This window comes from Crinia signifera, chromosome 11, assembly GCF_055691185.1.
Source record: "Crinia signifera chromosome 11, ASM5569118v1, whole genome shotgun sequence".
NCBI classification, from domain to species: Eukaryota; Metazoa; Chordata; class Amphibia; order Anura; family Myobatrachidae; genus Crinia; species Crinia signifera.
The window spans coordinates 7539057-7562597 of NC_139227.1; the positions used below are offsets into that span (position 1 = coordinate 7539057).

Sequence of the window (23541 nt, forward strand, 5' to 3'; positions counted from 1 at the left end):
ACAATTTCTGAGATTTATAAAAAAAAAGTGTGTTTTTAATAAAGAAATGTTAGCTGCTTTATTAACTGAACGGGAAAACAAAAAGACCGTATTCCTGAAAGACAAATAGTTCATGATCTAGGTTTCAAAAATGTTCTTGCATTCTTCCAGACAACTACTTATATTACAAATGTGTCCTCCTTATACATCTTTTATGAAGTAAACTAAAACTGTCGAGAGTCTACAGTATCCAAAGTTATATTCACTTATGTTTCTATTGCAAAGGAATTGGTAGAAGAGAATTAAGACTTAATAGTCAAGAAAAAGTACGCAGCCTGGATAATAAGGCAAAAAGTCAAGAGTTCCGATTCAAGTGATGCATCCCACTCTTCATTAAGCCTAATCTGTGATCTATACCAATCTGTTTGCTACAGAAATACTACTCCTAAGCACCAAGTAGAGATGTATTTTACGATGTTATTTTCAGCAAACTAATGCACATTTGTATTTATCCAGATTTATGGTTATTGCCATGCGCGGGGACAATAGTTAATAAGATTCAGTCTTTGCCATTGGAATAAATCGGGTCCCCCTTCATCGCTGGTACCTAGTTCACTTAAAGCAAATATTGGTGTGGTTCGGAAGCAAATTTCAGGAAACACTGCACAAGCTATGGGAATTGCTACACTTGACAAAGAGACTAAGCCACATCACCAGGCGTCTCAGTATGGCGCTAAAAGGATCAGTGTACGAGGATGCATGTTATTGCGGCCACCTGTCTAAAAAGTATAACTTTGCTGTTTTGAGACCGCTATTATCTGCCATGAATACAAGCCGCGTCTGCTAGATATCCTGACTTGTAGCATCCAATTACTCTCCCAAGGGCTGGTCGATGTTCTGGTGTGTGCGTTTGTGTAGTCGTCATTGGAAAACCATAGCAGTGTAATAATATTGCACTCACATTGAGAACAATGAAGATATAACTGAGACCATAGCTCCATTACACACTTTCCAATTGGATATCATAGATCTAGAAACCCTCACTGTCCATCTTCTGACCCAACTGCTCAATCACAGGATGACCCTGCCCTGTTAACCCCATTTATGAGTGTTCAACACAATACAATTCTTCCAAATCAAAATATCATTGTTTTCGTACTGTAGGAGAGAACTAGTTGGTTAAGTTTGGGTGTAATTTTGTTCATTTGCAGCTCAAAAACAATAGACTATGGTGACACTCTTCATGTGGTTACTTGCTGGACATTTGTTGTACGTGGCAGAAAAATATTTCAATGCAACACTTTCACAAATACTTGGCAGTCCTCCGATAACAGTTGGCGTGTCCACAGGGAGCACAAGATGTGCCGTGTATTAGTCATTACCTTATGCACTCATCCTCCACCTAATCCATTTTCATTGAGTGGGCGTCATATTTCGGGGAGGTGGTGGCACATGCAAACATCTTACATGTGCCCAACTCATCACTCTTCAACAGCCCCTTCTGATAACCTCCTAAAATTTACATATGACCAGTGGCGGCTCCAGAGGAGGAGCTGCAACACGGTCCAAATTTCAAATAGGGGTGCCACTCCAACTGCCAAAGAGTGAGTTTGAAATAACAGTTGGTGGCAGTGGGTGTGGCTCCCCTATTTGAATTGTGAACTGTGCCCCATCTCTGGAGCCTCACCTGCATTTCAAACTTCAAACACTATATATATATATATATATATATATATATATATATTTTTTTTTATATATATATATATATATATATTGCATATCCTGTTAATATTTTAAACCATGGATTCGGTGTCTAACTCTGTTCTCCTCTCTAGTTTTTGTACAGGCAAATAAGCTACAACAGCACATATTTGCAGTTCACGGGCAAGAGGACAAAATCTACGACTGTTCCCAGTGCCCACAGAAGTTCTTCTTTCAGACTGAGCTTCAGGTAAACTTTCCAATCATTTATATTCTGCGCATGTAGCGCTGCTGTGTTTTCATCCACATCTAATCTCTTCATAATTGCAGAAATGGTGATGAAGCTGTAAAATAAACCTGCTTCTGCGTTTAATAACCTTCATTGTTGTGCTGCTGCTAATGTAGGTGTGAATGCAGAGGATTTTGTTTCTACCCCCACCCCTTGCATATTGAAGATGTTGGTAACTCCTTGAGATTGTGGCATTGGAGAGGCGGAGGGGTTGCTAAGCACTACGGGAACGTCATAATAGCAGCAGAGTTACTGTAGGTTTCTTGTTCTGAGATTCACAAGCCATTAGTTAATGTCTTTCACAAAACATGAAAGTGTGCAGGCAGGTCATGTTTCCCATAATCGCAGGAATGTACTAGAACATATTACTAAGTGGTGTAATTAATATATTTAAAAAAGCTCAACTGGCAAAGCATAGCAAGCCAGTTAGGTCTTGTTTGCATATTTGTTGATGAGTTGGTCAAATAGTTTTAGTTTAAATCAGGGCTGGGCAATTGCAGCCCTCCAGATGTTGATGAACTACACATCCCAGGATGCTCTGCATTAGTTTTGCTATGTGGCCATGCTGAAACTGATGCAATGCATGCTGGGATGTGTAGTTCATCAACATCTGGAGGGCCGCAATTGCCAAGCCCTGGTTTAAATCCTACTACTAAAACCTTGCTGTAAGTAATTTGGTGAAAAATATGCGAGACTGGAGGAATAGCTGGAGATGAGAGGGAAGAGGAATATGGAGAGATGGGAAAAAGGAGGAATAGTTGGAGACAGGAGGAATAGAAGGAGATGGCATAAAGAGAAATATTAGGGGGAGACATGAAAAAAAGAGGAGGATTAGGTGGAAAAGAGAAAGATAGGAGGAATAGGGGGGCAAGTAATAGGGGGGTGTAGGATTAGGGGGAAGGTGTGTGTGTGTGTGTAAACAGGGGAATAGCAGGAAACATGATAGGGACATTACGAGAATGTGAGTAGAAGGGAGAAAGATGGAATCTGGATAGAGGAGGCAGATAGACAAAGAATAGGATGAGATGTAAGAGAGGTGGGTTAGAGGGAGATGAGAAATAGAGGAGGGATGGGAGAGAGAGGAAGAATTGGGGGAAGCAATAGAAGAGGTCATTCTGCCTTGGCCTCGCTGCTGCTCCTCCTCCATACTTCCCCCTATATTGATCCATGCTTCTCTTCCAGTACGGCATTGGGAACAAATACACCATGGCAAGGCCTGGTCACGCTCCCGCAAGGACCGGGAGGGGAAATATGGGGGTTGTGCCCACTGGTCCTCAGCCACCGGTGGTTAGGTTTTAGCTAAAGAACATCCAGATCGCCAGTTCAGCTCTGCTGATCAGAAGTTTCATATTGGGGTTACATCACCCACTGTTGACACCTCCCCTTGATGAATATATACAAGAAACGGTGACACCACTTAGCGCTAATTGTGTGATTGATTATATAAATACATATCTTGTTTGGTTACAGCAATCCTGATGTGGGTCAGGGATGATGAATATCTAGAACAACAAGAAATGATATACCCCTTCTCCCAGGTTGGGAATTAGAATAAGGGTATATCAATGAAAGGCGATCATAGTGCACGACTGTGGCAAGGCATGATGGGGCTTGTAGTTTCACAACAGCTGGAGCGCCATAGTTTGGACACGCCTGGGCTAGATCGCTTAGAAAATGCCCCAACATCGCTAGGTGTGTCGGGCCACAGCGATGGTGGCCCCGGGCGTTGCTATCGCAGGGCGAGTAAGAACCACTGTGCTGGTTTTTAATCAGCATCACCAGTGTTCTCTCACAGGACGACACTGGCGCTGTGCAGCGATCTGAGCGACCGAACACTGCTCAGCACACATCTCCCTGTGTGAACAGTCCATAACCCTTCTTCTGCTTACATAAGTGACCTCTTTCCTGTGACCTTTCTTCTAACAAAGGCAAATAAACGCTGTTCCATGTGAATCCCAGAATCTGCTACTGCGAAGCGGTGTCTGTGTCCTTATCACTGTGTCTGCATTTCTTTATGGAGCACAAGTGAAATGACTATATTTTATGTGAGTACAGTGCAGGTCTTGTTTGGTTATTAAGACTAATGTATGTGCTGTTATTTTGGATGTTGTCCGCTGGAATCGCTTCCTCTGCGCAATAATGTTCCCCTAGGATCTGTTAATGTCTCTTTGTTTTTCAGTTGACATCTGTACTGCAGGTACCTTTCTAGAATGAGATCAGGTCAGATACGGAGAGAAGCATTGATTGGTCACAAAGCAAAAAGCGTCTCTGTTCACCTCACATGCTACTCCTCTTATTTGGTGTTAATCCGTATGAGTGAGCCCTGTGTTAGCGATTCTCTTAGGAGATTAGTCACTCTGTTGTATTCACTCAAGTGGAAGCGGCTTTCATCGGGCAGCCCATATTTCCCCTCGCTACACATCCGTATTCTCAGTCCTGGTTAATATAAATTAGCTTATTGATAGTTACGGGATCTCACCTTCAGACCAAGGCAATACATGTTGCAGTAGCGATATTTAATTATACTTTTTTTCAAATATTTAAATTTTTTTTTAGAATTTAGTAAGGAATGGTGATCAACCCTCGTTCTTACCTACTCTCTCTGATCCTCCGATAAGTGGGCGGGCGCTAACATCATGTGATGCCAACCACCCGCCCCAAGCAGGTGTCGGCCGGACTGCTCGGCATTCCGCTGCTCCAGTCCTGTGTCTGCCCCCTCTGGAGCGAACGGCTTGGCGAGTGTGAAACTCACAAAAAGCGGTTTTCTCCCGGAGTTTGCACATACGCATAAATGTGCACGCACAAACCCCAAACATCGGGAAAAGGCCCAATTTCGAACTTGATCGATCAGGTCTAAATCTGCCCCATACTGAAAGTAGACTGGCACTTATTAATATTGAAGTTAGATTGGCAGAGCCAAGTCTATCAGCCATCCCTTAATGTTTCCCTTAGTGTTGATGGGACAGGCCTTGGGCAGGCAATGCTGTCCCGAGAATGTAGGCTCCCTACCACATGGAGCACTGGTTCCTAGAGGGAATGGACTGGCCTTGGGCAGGCAATGCTGTCCCGAGAATGTAGGCTCCCTACCACATGGAGCACTGGTTCCTAGAGGGAATGGACTGGCCTTGGCAGGCAATGCTGCCTAGAGAATATCGGCTCCCTACCACATGGAGCACTGGTTCCCAAAGGGAATGGACTGGCCTTGGGCAGGCACTGCTGTCCCGAGAATATAGGCTACCCTACAACATGGAGCACTGGTTCCTAGAGGGAATGGACTGGCCTTGGCAGGCAATGCTGTCCCGAGAATATAGGCTCCCTACCACATGGAGCACTGGTTCCTAGAGGGAATGGACTGGCCTTGGGCAGGCAATGCTGTCCCGAGAATATAGGCTCCCTACCACATGGAGCACTGGTTCCTAGAGGGAATGGATTTGCCTTGGGCAGGCAATGCTGTCCCGAGAATATAGGTTCCCTACCATGTGTATCCTGAATCACAGCACCCCTAGAGTATCAGCTTTGAACCTCTTGGCCAAAAGTTTCAAATTGAGAAATTTGGCAAAAATGATTACATTTAGTAACTTGCGCTTACCTGTCATTATGTTATGTGGCTAAAAATAATGAGTTTGTCATGGACAGCCAACCTTTGTCACCCAAGCAATTGCTTAATGGAAACCATTTTGTGAACCGCTAATGTGAGAATTAAGGACAACCAATAGGAGCACAGATATTAATGAAGTGTCAATTCAAAACAAATATTTTTGTAGTTGCTAAAAAACTAGAATAAAAAAAAACTTACATACAAATATATTAGCACATAAACAACCACATATAAACACATTAAACCTAAGGTCAAAAATACAACGACACTGCAATAAAAGTGGTTAATCAACTTATATTAGCGGGAAACTCCCAATAATGTATCAGCATTCCTTTATATAGAGCAGTGGGTCTCAACCTCGGTCCAGGGATCGGAAGATCCCTCTTCTGCAAATAAGCCTTCATAGGCTTAAAGCAGTTTGTGCCAGCTGAAGATGGTATAACTGAAGAGGAAAACTCCCCCACCAAAAAAATCGGTTTTGGTAGACAGGGGTCTATTGATAACAACTGGGACTGCGAGAAGGATTTCTGTGGCATCTTCTAATATTGCTTTTCTATGGAACATAAAAATCAACCAGTGTGTGGTCAAAAGTTGTGGTTTTACACAAATCAACTCGGTTTAGTCCCAATTATTGAATGTTGTTAAATTATTACAATTAGTGCCATACAATAATATTTTTACTCTTATGCATTTTAATGTGCTTTATACCCCTTTCACACTGCACTTGTTAAACTGTATATTGCCTTTTTTTCACATTTCAAAACGTTTAAGGCTGCAGTAGGAAAGCGCCAGAGTTGATTTACCGGTTAAAGATAACCGGTATTTCAAAACGCTTAAAAAGCAGAGTCCTACACGTTTCAGGGCTGTTTTTTATGCAGTGAGAATGGCTCTGAAACGGTTTTTAGTAAAAACAACAGATTACAAACCTGTGATAGGCTGTCCCCTGCGTTCTGCCTTATAACGTGTTCAGGGGATTAAACGGGTTGACTGATGTGAATGGTACTTAAACGGTATTTAAAACGATAATCTACTGCAATATGAAGGCTCAGACTCATTTTAAATACCGTTTTTGAAACGTTTTGGCCGTGTGAAAGCGGTATTATATGTGCGCACATGGTAAGTTTATATTAGTTTTGTAGCAAATAATAAAAGGTATTTGTTTTCATTTATTGGTGGTCTGTTACAGCGCCATTAATTCTCAGTTCAGTTTATATTGGCATTTATGGTTTAGTATCTGTGCCCCCTTCCTGGGTTCGTGGACAAAATTTCTGTGGTGATCCTTTAGAAAACCCATATAAAATAGCAACAGTCCAGATACACTTATTGCATCTAGGTTACGGACATACACTTAACTCATGGGAAATATGCCTGTGCCATCTGGCATGGCAGTTTAAAGGTTAACCAATGTTTAACTACCGTCCTCATTTTGCAATAAAATTGTAGCGCAGAAATAAATTCAAGTACTGGGTTTTCTGCTGGTTCAAAGCCAGTGAAATCCTGTCACTGCTTCTATTTTCAACTTGGTAAATACCATAAACCAGTGTCCTGATTATAGTCTTAATGGCCAACTGTTTTACCCAATTAGCATTCTTAATTACACGGTTCCTAATTTCATAAGAGCTACACATAGCAATTCTGTGTAAATATCCGCTTTCAGCGAGGTGGAAGTTTGAATTTTTAATTGTGAGTATGCAGTTTTTTATTGTGCTGTAATATGACTGGAATATCAAGAAGAACAGACTGCGGCTCTTATCAAGCATCTAAGCAATCTTATTTATTTGCTCCAACTTTTTAATAAAATTAGATAAATGACCAGAAATAAAATGGCTGGAATTGTATTATATAGAAACATAGAATGTGACGGCAGATAAGAACCACTTGGCCCATCTAGTCTGCCCCTTATTTAAACATGTTACCGCAAACCATTATTGCTTTGTAAGGATATCAATATGCCTATCCCGGGCATGATTAAATTGCTCACTGATGCACGACATGCTCCCTGTGTTTGCCGATTAAAGTTCTAGAGTTGATATACTTGGCATTCTCTTCTCCTGCCTCCAGAATCAGCAACTTCCAACAGTATAAAAAGAAAGATGGCCGCTGGTATGGGATTTAAAGAAAGGATTACAAATAAATAAATAAATAACAGAACATACTTGAGGGACAAGCATTTCACTAGCAGCTGCTGCCCAAAATGTTCCTTCGGTATTATATGTCTTAGTTAGTATTTGTACCAATTGTCTGTTTTGGCTCAATCCTTTTTTTTGTAGGTTGGTCTTTCTTCGGTTTTATTTGCTTTCTTTGACGCAATTACTTTTATAGACTAATGATGGTTCTCACTATCTGGTACTAACAGATACATGTGGGCTCACCGGCCACCCTGGTTTAGGAACCAGATGCCCATGTGAACTACTTACAGTAGCATTCAAAGGTAGTAGAAGCCCACTAGACTGTTAAAGTGGTTATTTCAGAGAGATGGAGGAGCAGTGGCTTTTATTGTTCTTCAATAGACTTAAACTGGCCAAAAATAAAAGGCGTAAAATTAAAAAAGGCGAAAATTATAACTTGAGTCTACGTGATCTGGTAACTGCTAAGTCTAAAGCCCATTACTAACTACTCCTTCTTCTAGATCTTTCTGCTGCATTTGACACTGTGGATCACGCTCTTCTCATACAAACACTGCACTCCCTAGGTCTTCAGAACACAGCCGTTTCCTGGTTCTAATCTTACCTATCTGATCGCTCTTTCAGTGTTCGCTTCTCTGACTCTACTTCCTCCTCGTTACCTCTGTCAGTCGGAGTTCCGCAAGGCTCAGTCTTAGGTCCTCTCCTTTTTTTCAATCTATACCTCATCTCTTGGCAAACTAATCGGCTCTTTCGGATTTTAGTATCCCTTGTATGCGGACGATACTCAAATCTATCTATCAACCTCACAGTTGTCACCAGTGGTTTTAGGCTGAGTCTCTGAATGTCTCTCTGCCATCTCATCTTGGATGTCTTCTCGCCAACTCAAACTCAATATTTCCAAAACGGAATTAATTCTATTCCTACCAGTCAAGAACAGTTACAATCCTAATATCTCCATAACTGTTGACAACTTCACAATCTACCCTACGCCACAAGCTTGTTGCCTAGGTGTCATCCTCAACTCTGAACTATCCTTTGTTCCCCACATTCAATCTGTCTCCAAATCATATTACATACATCTAAAAAACATATCCCAAATACGACCCTATCTTACACAAGACACTACCAAATCTCTTATCCATGCACTCATTATATCCCGCATTGATTATTGCAATAGTCTCCTAACTGGTTTTCCCAAGAACAGACTCTCACCACTACAATCCATTTCAAATTCTGCTGCTAGGCTGATCTTCCTAGCAAGACGCTCATCGTCTGCTGATCCGCTCTGCCGGTCCCTCCATTGGTTGCCTTTATCTTACTGTAATCAATATAAAACACGTCTACTCGCATATAAAGCTATATCTCCTTACTTATCTCAAAATATCTCCCAAATTGACCACTCAAGATCTGCGTCTCTCTTCTGTAAGGATCACCAGCTCCCATTCATTATTACAGGACTTTCATCAGGCTGCTCCCACCCTATGGAATGCCCTTCCATGCACAATAAGACTCCACTAGCCTCCAAATTTTCAAGCATTCCCTGAAAACTCGACTCTTCAGGCAAGCCTGTCATATTTAATTTCCACACGCATAACCCTCTGAGGCACTTATGTATTGCAGTATATAGATTTTCTTCTGGACTTGTAACTTGTTGGGACTGCTATGCTATTACTGGTGTCTGTCCTTGTGTTTCCCTCCTATATGCCTATAAATTGTAAGCTTGCAGCAGGGCTCTCCTACCTCCAAGTCTGTCTGTTGTTACCCAGTTTGTTTTATCACTTTCTACAATTGTAAAGCGCAACGGAATCTGCTGTGCTATGTAAGACACTGTAAATAATTTCTGTCCGTGGCCAAATTGGAACTCATCCGATTGCTGGGAGGTCCATCTGAGGTTCAAGATCAGCCTGCATGTGATCAATATTGCAGTAGGTCATCTTTTGTTTTAAAATGGTCACAGCCTTATTTTAAAGATCTCCAGTTGTAAAATATTCCTCAAGCTTTCAGTAGACATAACAATTATACTAGTAATCAATAGGAACAATGTGTGCGGGTTTTATTGTGTAGGCAATCACCAGCAGATGACTCAAACCCAGTTACTTAACGAGTAGTGTTGGTTTATTGAAGTTTATCGGGTGCAGCCGTTCTCACTGTTTTATACACACACTGGTTATCATAAGCTGAAGCTTCAGCATATTGGAGTTCTATACAACTCAACCGCCGGTGACAGTATGCTGCTTGTAGGTAGGGTTGCGGGGTGGTTGGAACAAGTTTATGACCTAGGTAATCACTGGGGAATCTTTGTGCTTCTTACATTGTAGCACTGTTCTAAATATCTACACGATGGCTTCAGCGGGTGTGCAGTAATGCCGTTAGATTGGAGGACAGACCTCCCTTTCTCCTGGCCAATGTCCAATTAGGGTTCTCAATCACTTAACGTGATGGCATGTAAGCAATGCCTGGAATAAGTACTGGTGGTTGGATTGGTTATTAGGTTACTGGTCATTGCGGCTGTAGGGAATTGCAATTGCTGGATGCTGATTCTTGGGCATTGCGATACTGGATACTGATGGTTATTGGAAGTTATACAAGAGGCTCATAGAGAATTGTTTTTACTGTATGCTTACCTTCGCTGATGGTGACAAGCACGCTAGTGAAAGTCCTCTGCCAGCAGCTCATAGTAATGGCATTAGAATGCCATTGCGCCTGGCAGGTTGCATTTCCTCTCTAGAGTCCGGAATTGAATTAAGTTGGCACCATATGCACTTTCTGTAACTGTGACGCATATGCCTGTGATAAACAAAGTGCAGCGCACCTGTGATTGTGCCAGCATAAGTGCAGCACTCTAGTTTTGTCTAGTCCGTTTAGAATCTAATCTATATTTGTAGCTGTTTTATACCGATGACTCCATTTCTTATTTGATCCAGGTTAAACTGTTGCTTATCTATACAGAACAATATTCTAGAGTTCATTATCGAAACCTGCACCTTTCAAAACACATGTAGTTCCTCTCTCCTGCCTCGGGTGTCGCTGTCTACTTCTAGCAGAGTCTTATCTGTATGTCTGCACTGAGAAACAAACTAGACTGTGCTAGAAGCACCAGAGCAGAGAGTGACACCCCAGGCAGGAAAGAGGAACTGCATGTGTTTTGAAAGGAGCAGGGTGCGAGATTTACCTTTAATATTCATCTCCATCTCTCTCTCTCTACTCTTTTTTTTTTTTTTTTTTACAAGATGTGTCTAGATAATTAAATGTAATATGTCTCAGCTGCAGCTTTGATCGGCGAAGCATGCTCACAATTCATCACACCAAATTAGGTATTTCTGTGTATCTTATCCTACCATTCATTGGCAGTTTTGAAGAGCTGAAACTTATAATTAGCACACAAGCTATTTGGGGAGTCAAATGATAGTGTTTTCTGGTAGGAAGTGTAATAATACAGAATGGAAGAATGTTCTGTGTACCTGCCCCTGTGTTCTGTAAAGCAGAACAGTAGCGGTATCCGCGTATATCCCTGGTCACATCAATTATTTATTGTTCTTAGTGAGTTCCTTGTCTGCAATAAAGGAGATGTAGCCTTCAACGTTTTATTCTGTCTGTGCTACAGTTGTTGCTCTCACACACAAAAAAACAGGCTTGTGTTGATTCATACTGTTTGCGTTATTGACTTTTTGTCCTGACAGACAGGTTAAAATCTTCTTCATTTAGTAATCCAGAATTGCCTTGGAAGCCCTGGTAAATTGCCCAGAAAAAGTAAAGTGGAAAATACAAGATGCACAAGTTATAACATAATGGATTTATATATTTGATAGCGTTCTTTGCGCTTTCTATTGTCTTTCAAAATATATTCAAATATTGCCAAAAGGGAGCATGTTTGCGGAAACTGCCGTGATCTCGACAATCCACGGCCATTCTTTGCGAAAGGAGCCCGACTGCTGTTAAAGTTGGGTCCGTTCTGCCGATTTGCCTCTTCAATGCTGTCAGGAACGAAATAGCGGTAGGGCATTGAATTACCGCCCTTACTATTCAAATGTGCACTTGTGGGCCCCCATCCATTACTGCGACTTCTCTCCTGGAGATTTGGACACTTTTCACCCGATTTCTCTGCCTGATCCATCAGAATCGGTTGAAAAGTGGCTAAAAGGGACTAGTGGATTTGGGACGACTATACAATAACATGCAAAGAACTCATTTAAATCTGAATAGCAGACACTGGAGACTCTGCTATAATAATTACTGTTGTACTAGTAGGGCACGCTCAGCAGCAGGACATATGGGTAGATACATGCTAAATTGCCAAGATGTTTAGAAATTACGATATGCCCCTTTTGTAAGAGTGGCCATACACTGATTAGAGAAGTGGCAGCAGTGTATGACCAGTCGATACCCCTTGGGCCACCTGGCACCTTCCCGGGCTTCAGGACCGCGTGTGGCACCACTGCATGTAACGCACCACATACGATCCCGTTCCCCACTTCCAGGAGGGGGTGCTCTGACTCGGAGGTCAGGTGGGCAGCAGGTCATACCTCCTACTCTGATCTGATGCACATGGGACTGAACATCGGTTCACCTGTCATACCTAATTTGGCCACTTTTTCACCAGATTTCTCTGCCCGATCCATCAGAATCGGTTGAAAAGTGACCAAATCGGACTAGTTTATGGGGGCTTTAAATACTAGAACTTGAAAGATGTCCCCAAATGGTTTATGTAAAGGGATGTACTAACTTTACATGTCAGCACAGCCAGAAAATCCGATTCAGCAAGTTATCCTACATAGCAGTATCTGAATGTATGTATAATAAACCTTTTTTATTGCCCGTCTTTGTTGGCATTACCGGTGTATTTCCGATGCTGGTATGGACCCATACTCAGACCAACACACGCTTGCTGCAGGGGGATTTTATGCCAGATTGAAAAAACACAGAACTGTTTAGAAAGAAAAAATTACCTTTAGTAAACGACTACCGAGATAACGGTTTCCAGAAACACCTTTTAAGCTAGATAAAGTCCTACTGCGTAGATGTAGAATTTAAATATTGACAAGAGCTGCATCCATTAAGGGGGAAAAAAATGTCATTCTCAGAACTCATCCCCCTGAGTAAAACACACTGCTACTCCTTTGTTGGGTGCGCTTCTTGTCAGTCATACCATGTTTTCTGATAGTTTCCAGTTATCTCTGTCGACTCCCTCTTGAGACTTTTATATTCACAACACAGTGGTGAGAAACATTTCCCAAGGCGGTTACAGATGATTCCAGTGGCATCTCTTTACCGGCTTCAAAAACCTAATATACGTTTTTCTTTTTCGCTTGTTAAAATGTTGTATTTGCTGCACAAACTTACAAAGGACACAGCCTGTCAGTTCTGTGAATCAGTCAGTGACCTGGTTGGTAGAGCTGCTTTGTAGGAGCAGGACTAGGGGTAGGAAAACTGTGCAGCGCTAATCCCAGCATGCTTTGTCAGTCCTGATATGCCGGCGTATGTCACCTTTATTAACAACACTGCTTATAGCACTCAACAAACCAGGAACCCCCGCTGTTTTTTTTTTTTTTTTTTTTGGAGGGGGGGTCGTCTTCCTGTTCCTCTTAGGGGGGTTATTTTGGTTCACTCTTTCTGACAAATTCCTTCTTAGATGGACAAAACCATGTGCACTGCAGGGGGGCAGATGTAAAATGTGCAGAGAGAATTCGATTTGGGTGAGTTATTTTGTTTCTGTGCAGGGAAAATACTGACTGCTTTATTTTTACACTGCCATATAGATCTCACTTGAAGTAAAACCCCACCCAAATCTAATTCTCTCTTCACATGTTACATCTGCCCCACCTGCAGTGCACATGGTTTTGTCCATCTAAGAAGGAACTTGTCAGAAAGAGTGAACCAAAATAACCCCCATTGTTCCAGCTCTGGTGTTTCACAGCAGTTGGGTTGCCGGCATTGGTATACTGAATGATGACATCTTGACTGGCAGGATGCTGACTGTCTTAAGTGGAGCATTGCTGATCCCAGGCCTTGGTCTATGGAAGCCGCTGATATCTTATTGTTACCGTATATTGTTTTTTTTGTTTTGTCTATTTTATTTATTTTTGGTACTGAAGATTTATAAATAAAACCTAACTGCATCCTGTGCTGAAACTATATGTATTACCATAGTGGAAGATAAAGTCACGCAAAACAATACTCCTGTCGGCCATCTTTTAGAAGTCTGCCTCATACATACTGGATTTTTTCTGTCATTTGTTTTTTTTTTTTTGTTGTTTTTTTTATACAAGGCATTTATATGGATGACTATTTATCTCTGCCATGTACAAGGTATAAGACATCGTAAAAATCGTCGGAATGGCTTTAAAAGTGACATAGAGCATCATTATATGTAAACCGCCAAGTAGTTTCTGATACGTTACCAGAAATTGCTGGGACTGAATAATTTAGGTTGGGGGTTTAACTGCGCAGAGTGTTTGACACATGCGCTACAGCCATTGGTCAGCAAACAGGATAGCTGTATATTAACATGACACAAGTCACTAAAGCAGGACAGCTGAATATGTGCACAATATACAGTGGCGCTGAGGTAAATGTTTTAAAGATGAAACGTTGCTTCTTATCCTGTACCATAGCTTAGCGGCAAATATTAATGCCTTACGTTCAGGGGTGGATTTAGACTCAGACTGACAGCTGCCGCCCATGATAGGTGCCGCTCCTAGGCCCTGGCTTCACGGGCCTAGTGCTAAATCCGACCCTGCGCTCATCTCTATGAAAAGACAATCCGCTACTGGTTACCTATTATACATATTTCTCATAATGTAGCATATGAATAGTAGACAATAGACAAAGTCTTTCAGTAGATTCCTATGATTGAGTCAAGTTTGTGGGTGGGAGACAGGAAGCTTAAAAATGTGGTCAAAGCCCCACAATGCAATAGGTTCCAGGGCTTGGATGCGGTGGGCAATGCCATCTTTTATCACACATCCCAGCACCCTCTGCAGCATGTGTCACTAGTTGCATACGCAGATAGGACTCCAGGTCATAAATCCAGAAGTCCTGTCATTGCAGAGGATAGCCGTTACTGTAATGCTGTGTACACACGGTACAATCCAGCATGAGATTTTTGACTATATAGTCAATGCAGATTGCACAGGTTTTTTGCCTTGCGATCCCAATGCGCGCTCCCGTGAGAGCACAAATCGAAACCCAGATAGACAGGGCAGCAATGACTATATAGTGCAAATCTAATGTAGATGGCATGAATTGTATGTAGATAGTACAGAGTTAAGGTGCCCATACACGCACCGATTTTGTGTGCTGTGCCTTCTGTACTTCAAGCTCCCATGCGATTTTGGTACTTGAAGTGGATGCGATGCGATGTACTGTAGTTTGCGGGTGCAATGAGATGCGATTTTTGCTTTTTTTTTTTAATTTTTGGTACTCTTTACCTAGAACGGCGGGCATCGCATGCCATTATAATGGCATGCGATGCGACCGATGCGATGACCGCGATTTCACATAGAAATGCATGTTAAAATGTAAATCGCGTCGATCGCATGCGATCAAAAATCACATTCGATGTGACCGACGCGATTACCGCGATTTTACATAGGGAACAATGTTAAATGGCCCAATTGACCCGATTTTACATAGGGAACAATTTTAAATGGCCCAATTGACCCGATTTTACATAGGGAACAATGTTAAATGGCCCACAGAGTCCAAATAGCCACCCTCAAGTGTGAAATGGCCCCCCAATTGTTAACGCCACCCCACGATCAACGTCAACCCGAAGCGTGGCGAGCGGCGGCTGTACGCGTCCTCCGACCTTTTCATACACCCACTATCCACGTCGGCGTGTAGTTGAGAATAGAAAGTGTGGCGAGCGCAGCGACCCACCGAGCCCGAAGCGTGGCGAGGGGACGCGGATACCTGTGGAGCCCGCGAGGGGACGCGGATACCTGTGAAGGTATCTGCGGGGCTCGCTGCGCTCGCCACGCTTTCTATTCTCAACTCCACGCCGACGTGGATAGTGGGGGTATGAAAAGGTCGGAGGACGCGTACCGCCGCCCCTCGCGGGCTCGCTGCGCTCGCCACGCTTCGGGTTGACGTTGATCGTGGGGTGGCGTTAACAATTGGGGGGGGCCATTTCACACTTGAGGGTGGCTATTTGGATTCTGTGGGCCATTTAACATTGTTCCCTATGTAAAATTGGGTCAATTGGGCCATTTAAAATTGTTCCCTATGTAAAATCGCAGTAATCGCGTTGGTCGCATCGCATGCGACCGACGCAATATTTTACCTTGCGACGCCCAAGATCCAAATCTTGGGCGCCGTTCTAGGTAAAGAGTACCAAATTTTTTATTTAATAGGTACTAATGGACATCGCATCGCATGTTCTTCTGTACTAATGCAATGCGATGAAGCACAATAAGTACTGCCTGCAGATACTTTTTGTGATTTACAATATTTTACCTGCGGGGACGGGCATCGCATCCCCGCAGGTACACGGTGCGATTATCATGCATGCAATAATCGCAGCGTGTATGGGCACCTTTAGCAAAGATTGCATAGCAGTCGAATCTTAAGTCGAATAGCAAGGGAATCTCACAGTGTGTGCACACCATAAGAGCTATCCTTTGATTTTCTTCATGCATACAGTGTTAATAAATGGCGATCTGCATGCAGACCAGTGGCAAGGGACCAGATGTATCAAGCTTCAGAAAGTGATAAAATGAGTGATAAACAGCCAGCCTATCAGCTCCTACCTGTCATGTTACATGCTGGGTTTGAAAAATGACAGGTAGGAGCTGATTGGCTGCTGGTTTATCACTCTCATCTTGTCACTTTTTGAAGCTTGATACATCTGGCACAAGATGAGATCACATGCAGATGTGATTATTAATGCATCCCGCCCTGTGTTACAATAACTACGTTGCAATTGAGCTGATGTCTAGTAAAATCCAGAATTATGCATACTAATACTCCTGGTTTTGGAATATTTGGCTTTCTGGAGTCTGAATAAAAGACTATCTTATGAAGCTGTGTAATATTAGCTATTATCCGATGGTCTGGGAAGGGATACAAATCACTGTACCTATAGGTATTTGTACATGCTGTAACCTTATTGTTATGTTGTTATTTTCCCACCTAAAGCGATGCTAAATGTGTAGTTATCATTTCATTCCGCGGGATTCACAGGCCAGGCGCCTCCAGTCGTATCGGACCATCCATCCGTTAGATTTACTTGTTACTGTCATTTCTTTAGGACTGTCACATGTTTTGGCTGCGATGTAAGGGTCCGTACAGGTGACCTTTTCGGGCATGTCCTTCTGGAGTATCGGACCCCTACCTGGCCACCAACAGAGGCAACCAGTCACAGACTGGTAGGATGTTATGGAGTGAATGAGGACAGGGAGGCATAATCATTCCGACAGCCTGTGTCACTTTGCATTTACTGCATTTCTGAACACGGCGGGGATTATTTACTGACAGTTCAGGCCTGTTTTACCCTTTTTTTCCAGTTGAACGTAAAGGAATGTGCGCTCTGATCTAGCTTACAACCGCCACACGTGGTGATTATTTCATATTTCCTTCCCCGTGTGTCAAACAAGTTTAAATGTCAAAAGAAATAGAATCATCATTTCCACACCTATAATGTGCCGTCCGCGTGCTGGAGAATTGCAGAGGTGGATGAAGCGTTTTACTGGGAGTCAAAATAAAAATGTTATCCTTTTTTATTTATTTTTTTTGAAGGGGATGAATGCACCCAATTATATACTAATATAGACTCCATTGGGGACATTTTCTAATATGGGAGTTCTATTGATGGTATGTTGGCCATAGCAACCAATAGGAGCTAAATAAATAAGTAGACTTTGGTTGCTATGGGCAACATCACATTTTCAATAGAACACCCATCACAGTAACTTTACCCCTGAGATGGATTCTGGTCACTCGGCAGCTTGGGTGGGTTTCCAGATGATTGTTCGACAATGTATTGGTCTGCAGGCCCTTATTCTGGTTCACTCGCAAAGGCAAATTCCTTCTCAAATGGACAAAACCATGCTGCACTGCAGGTGGGGCAGATGTAATTTGCAGAGTGAAGTAAAACCCCACCCAAATCTAAGTGAGATCTATATTGCAGTGTAAAAATAAAGCAGTCAGTACTTTCCCTGCACGGAAACAAAATAACTCACCCAAATCTAACACTCTCTGCACAAGTTACATCTGCCCTCCTGCAGTGCAGCACGGTTTTGTCCATTTGTGAAGGAATTTACCTTTGCGAGTGAACCAGAATAAGGGCCACTGTCCATAGACTGACCGGTATGGGTTTCAGAGGTCGACATGACATCCACTCAAACATATTTTCCGGGATAGAAAAGGGCCCAATCAACATACAATCTAAATCCAATTGGTCGGAATTGGATCTAGATTGATGGGATCGGGCCCTCGTTGTCCTGGTGTGGTAACCCTGGAGTGAAAGAACCGCTAGCTGCATACCTGCTTTATGGGAAACCTGGCTGATTATTTGTCTGTGTTTGTGCGCATGGAGTGAACAGGACCAGAATGTGTGTATTGAGCTCTGAATATGGCACAGACTTGAGTACATTTACAGTTTGTCAGAACTAGTGAACATATGAAGCTTTAAAAATGGCCATCTGTTCGTCTCAGGCTCTTGGATGACTGTCAAACTGCTCTAAAAATAAGCTCAAACATGGTCTTCATTCACACATTGCAATGGATTGCAGATATGAATACACTGAATCTAAGGCCGCTTTCTAGTGCGAAATAGACCGGTTTGGTCTTATTTGGATCATTTCTTTTTTTTTTTATTATTGTGATTATTTTTATTTATTATTATTCTGGCTAATTGTTTCCAGTGGTGGGTTTATTTCATATAATGATGGCAAATGTCAGTGAGGCAACTCGTTGTTTGTACAACTGTGTTATAGGAATATTAGGTTATTATCGGCCGAGGTAGGCCCCAGTTGCTTGCTGGCAATTTACCATTTATGACTTGTAGTTCCACAATCGCTAGGGAGCCACGAGATTTAGTTCCACATTCGCTGGGGAGCCACGAGATGTAGTTCCATATTCGCTAGTGAGCCACGACATGTAGTTCCACATTCGCTAGGGAGCCACGAGATGTAGTTCCACATTTGCTAGTGAGCCACGAGATGTAGTTCCACATTCACTAGTGAGCCACGACATGTAGTTCCACAATCGCTAGGTAACCACGAGATGTAGTTCCACATTCGCTGGTGAGCCATGAGATGTAGTTCCACATTCGCTAGTGAGCCACGAGATGTAGTTCCACAAATGCTAGTGAGCCACGAGATGTAGTTCCACAAATGCTAGTGAGCCACGAGATGTAGTTCCACATTCGCTAGTGAACTGCGAGATGTAGTTCCACATTCGCTAGTGAGCCACGAGATGTAGTTCCACAATTGCTAGGGAGCCACGAGATGTAGTTCCACATTCGCTAGTGAGCCACGAGATGTAGTTCCATATTCGCTAGTGAGCCACGACATGTAGTTCCACATTCGCTAGGGAGCCACGAGATGTAGTTCCACATTTGCTAGTGAGCCACGAGATGTAGTTCCACATTCACTAGTGAGCCACGACATGTAGTTCCACAATCGCTAGGTAACCACGAGATGTAGTTCCACATTCGCTAGTGAGCCATGAGATGTAGTTCCACATTCGCTAGTGAGCCACGAGATGTAGTTCCACAAATGCTAGTGAGCCACGAGATGTAGTTCCACAAATGCTAGTGAGCCACGAGATGTAGTTCCACATTCGCTAGTGAACTGCGAGATGTAGTTCCACATTCGCTAGTGAGCCACGAGATGTAGTTCCACAATTGCTAGGGAGCCACGAGATGTAGTTCCACATTCGCTAGTGAGCCACGAGATGTAGTTCCACATTCGCTAGTGAGCCACGAGATGTAGTTCCACTTTCGCTAGTGAGCCACGAGATGTAGTTCCACTTTCGCTAGTGAGCCACGAGATGTAGTTCCACATTCGCTAGTGAGCCACGAGATGTAGTTCCACATTCGCTAGTGAACCGCGAGATGTAGTTCCACAATCGCTAGGGAGCCACCAGATGTAGTTCCACATTCGCTAGGGAACCGTGAGATGTAGTTCCACAATCACTAGTGAACCGCGAGATGTAGTTCCACAATCACTAGTGAACCGCGAGATGTAGTTCCACAATCACTAGTGAACCTGTTCAAAGGTGTCCTTGTTTGCTTGTACCAATGGAATGAGCAAAAAAGCCTTTTGCTGATGAGTGATTGCAATATTATCAAAGTCAGGGGCAAGGAAGAAATAAATTCTTATCTCCCCTCATTACATTGAAGACCTCATTAATGGAGGCAGATCTATCTAGCAGAATGTTTCCTTTCGAACACCTTTAATCTGATTTATACAGCTTTACCATGCATTTCCCACACAATCCAGCATATCCGTCTGTTTACACACTGCACAATAATTGTCACGTCATTGTTTGCACATTGCTTTGCATAGGCAGTAGCCACGTTTGTGGTGCGGCGTAAGACCTAGAGTAGAAGTAAGATGTGTATATAGACGTGATCTGGTGTGAGGACTAGTGTCAGGCTATTATATTATTAATGTAATGGCGTACGTGTTGATGTGAGCATGCCTAGGTTCTGTATTGTTCCAGAGAGTAGCGTTCCCATTGAGTTGTTCATTATCAGATTTAGAGCCACATACTATTCAGTTATTGAGCTGCCTGTTGCAATCAATGCAGCAGGCACACAGATTTCAGGTGCTGTCCCCTGCCTGCGGACTGTGTCCCCCCATCTACTGATGATTGTGCATTATCTTTTAAATGACACTAGATAAATGAGTATGGATTTGTCTCACACAAAATAGTCCTTGCTAGAAGTACAGTGTACACATTCACTCGCATTCTCGGCTTATTTATCCACAGAAAGCCAAACAGGACAATTTGGAAAAAAAATCAAGCAATAGATTTATTGCTAAACATTGAATTTTCTATAGCGTTCAGTTTATTATCAGACGGAAAGTGTACCAACATATTGGTGCCTTACATATCGTAGCAGGTACAGGGGGAGATTCTCTAAACTAAAGATGTGGTAAAAACCCCGTTATCAGGGTTTTTACCGCATTTTGGGATGCTCTAAGCATCCCCTCGCCGGGTTACCGGGACGGGGGGCATCGCCAGAAAAATCTGGTTTATGGGCTTGTACCGCGACCCACCACCTCCCCGCACCTTCTGTTTTCAGTCCAGTTCTATACAGATCAGTACAGTGGGAACCTATTGGTGATTTACATTTAAAGCTTGTGCACTGGGAATCTATTAAGGTCGCCACCTTGTGGCCACATACGAAACTAATATTTTGTGGTAAATGGGGTCACTACTCCCCAGGAGATGGAGCCCTCTAAATGGAAGGTTCATTAGTTAACTATTTCCTAAAGACAGATTTCATTAAGAACATGTTCTGTGAATGATGGAGTGTCATTTATCATTTTCTCTGAAGATCATACCCTAATGTGTATGCATGGGGAAAGCTGAAAATGCTCAGTGCTATTGCTGCATGGGGAAAGAGGCTGGAGCTCTGGTATCACCAAGATAGAAAATAAAATAGAATTGGTTATTCCAAAATACAGGTACTGATGCAGTGGCAACGAGGTAATCTGCAGACAACCAATCTGATGGTTCCTATCACTTCCTGAGCTGTACAAGAAAATAACCACCGTTTGATTGGTTGTCATGAGTTCCGCCATATTTGGGCACACCGTTATTAGGTCTGATAGTAGTGATAGTGCGGTGTGGAAGTGAGAACACTGTATAATCATTGTTACCCCTTTCTCCGTTACCGCTCTGAAACAAAATAAGGATGCAACTTAGTATAACAATTGCAATCAATCACCGATTATTTCACCTTGGTTCTTTTTGGGGTTGTATAAGCAAAACTGATTTAAAGGATTTTGTATTTAAGCAATCTTTAGATACTCCGCAGTAGAGTAGATCTAATCGTTACCATTCATATGGTGCTTTCACCTCAGGGAATCTGCAGCCTTCGGTGCCAAACCCCCTATTCTTACATCATCGGAGGAACACAGACTATTGTATACAGCTTTTTTTTTTTGGCTTTATTTTTTAGTAAATACCCCTCAGTATGTTATCGGAAATTTTGACTCCCCAGTGCTCCTAGGAATGATTTAGAATAACTTAATGGTATACTACACTCTTAGCTTGGTTAATTGATTTACTTGTTTAACCCGGTGCCAAACAGGAGGCAGGTTTGGTACATTTCTAGGAAAGCATCTGTGCGTGCGTGTGTGTGTGTGTGTGTGTGTGTGTGTGTGTGTGTGTGTGTGTGTGTGTGTGTGTGTGTGTGTGTGTGTGTGTAGCCTCTGTCCTGCATGTCTGGTGTCTGTCCTGGCACTGAAAAGGTTATCACCAAAATGAACATGTGTTGCTGTAGAGCTTGGAATTCAGCTGGATCTGCTCAGGCATTTCCAGGGTTGTAAACACACATCTCTGCCAATTTATTTTCTCTTGGCAGAGGAACTCTCTCTCCAGTTGTTGTATAGAACAAAGGACACAATACGGCAAACGGCCTGAAGGTGATGGAGATTTTTTTTTTTATCGTTGCGGCCAGAAAAAAAAAAAAATCCCCCCTCCAGGGTAGACTTTCTTCCCATTGCTACTTTATTCCTCTCCTCCTCCCTGCGTGGATTGAAAACCTGGTGGCAGCACTAGGCTGCGACGAGGGGAAAAAAATGTGATCTGTGTTCATGTCAGCATCAGTACAAAGCATTCTGTGTCATATTGGCAGCCATTCCTTATGAGCTTTCTTTTCCTTCGTTTTGTCCTTTTTTTTTTTTTTTTTTTTTTAATTCATTTTTTTTTTTTTTAACAAATGAGAGGCTTTTATGTGGCGTTCTTCGTAAATGGTACTGAGTAGGAGGGTATGGGCTCTATTATTGCGCCCCTCATGCATTTTCTCCTTTCTTCGTCTTTTCAGAACCACACGTTGAGCCAGCACGCACAGTGAGCCAGTGGCACTACAGGACTTCTCTCTGCAGAAGACTTGACGGAGGCACAGTGGGGAAAACCATTTGAACATTACATCCAATCAAAGTGTCATTTGCAACCCAGATGTAAAACTCTAATGATTTGGCCATGAGGCGCTGCTATTATAAGCAGCTGGAAATGAATATTAATGGAAGAGATTAAAAGTATTTCATGCTCAGTATTTTTATTGTTCTGCTTCTTACTAGTGTTCTTTAGAGCTTCTGCTTCTGACTGAATTTATAGTGTTAGAATAATCAGTTCCAATGACATTGTCTTTGGTTGCATATTGTATTATATTGATAGTTCAATGCTTGAAGTGTTATTTTTTATTTTCCTCACCATTTAATTGCTAATTTTTAGTTGTGTGTTTTTATGTGATGTGATGGATTGGCGGCGGTCTACTCCATTTTTATTTTATTTTTTACTTAAAGAAAAAAAAAAAACGAATGCTTTGATTGGATTTGTCGGTTCACGAAGGACAGTCTAATGAATATAATCAGCAACTGGATGGTCTGCTTTATAAATGTGACTTTATCTGATTTGCAATAACTAAAGTACAGTTGAATAAAGGGAAATAAGTTTAAAAACGAAGTCTTGATTTTTTGCTAATTTTTATTGGTATTTATATTTTAGTCATAAAGTTTACAAACAATTCGGTATACAAAATCATGAAAACACCGTAAATACCAAAATAATTGGTGCCAATATAAAAATAGAGAATATATATATATATATATATATATATATATATATATATATATATATATATATATATATATATATATATATAATATATT

General features: G+C 42.2%; 1 protein-coding gene across 1 annotated transcript in view; it reads left to right on the top strand.

Moving 5' to 3' along the window:
* The window catches only part of ZNF423 (zinc finger protein 423), a 240761-nt gene extending 217426 nt beyond the window's left edge, over positions 1–23335 (top strand). The window contains exons 7-8 of the mRNA XM_083165243.1: positions 1815–1930; positions 22695–23335. Of these exons, the coding sequence (XP_083021369.1) occupies positions 1815–1930; positions 22695–22724 (146 nt within the window). The 3' untranslated portion in view covers positions 22725–23335. The remainder of the gene's footprint in view (positions 1–1814; positions 1931–22694) is intronic.
* The last annotated feature ends 206 nt before the right edge of the window (positions 23336–23541 follow it).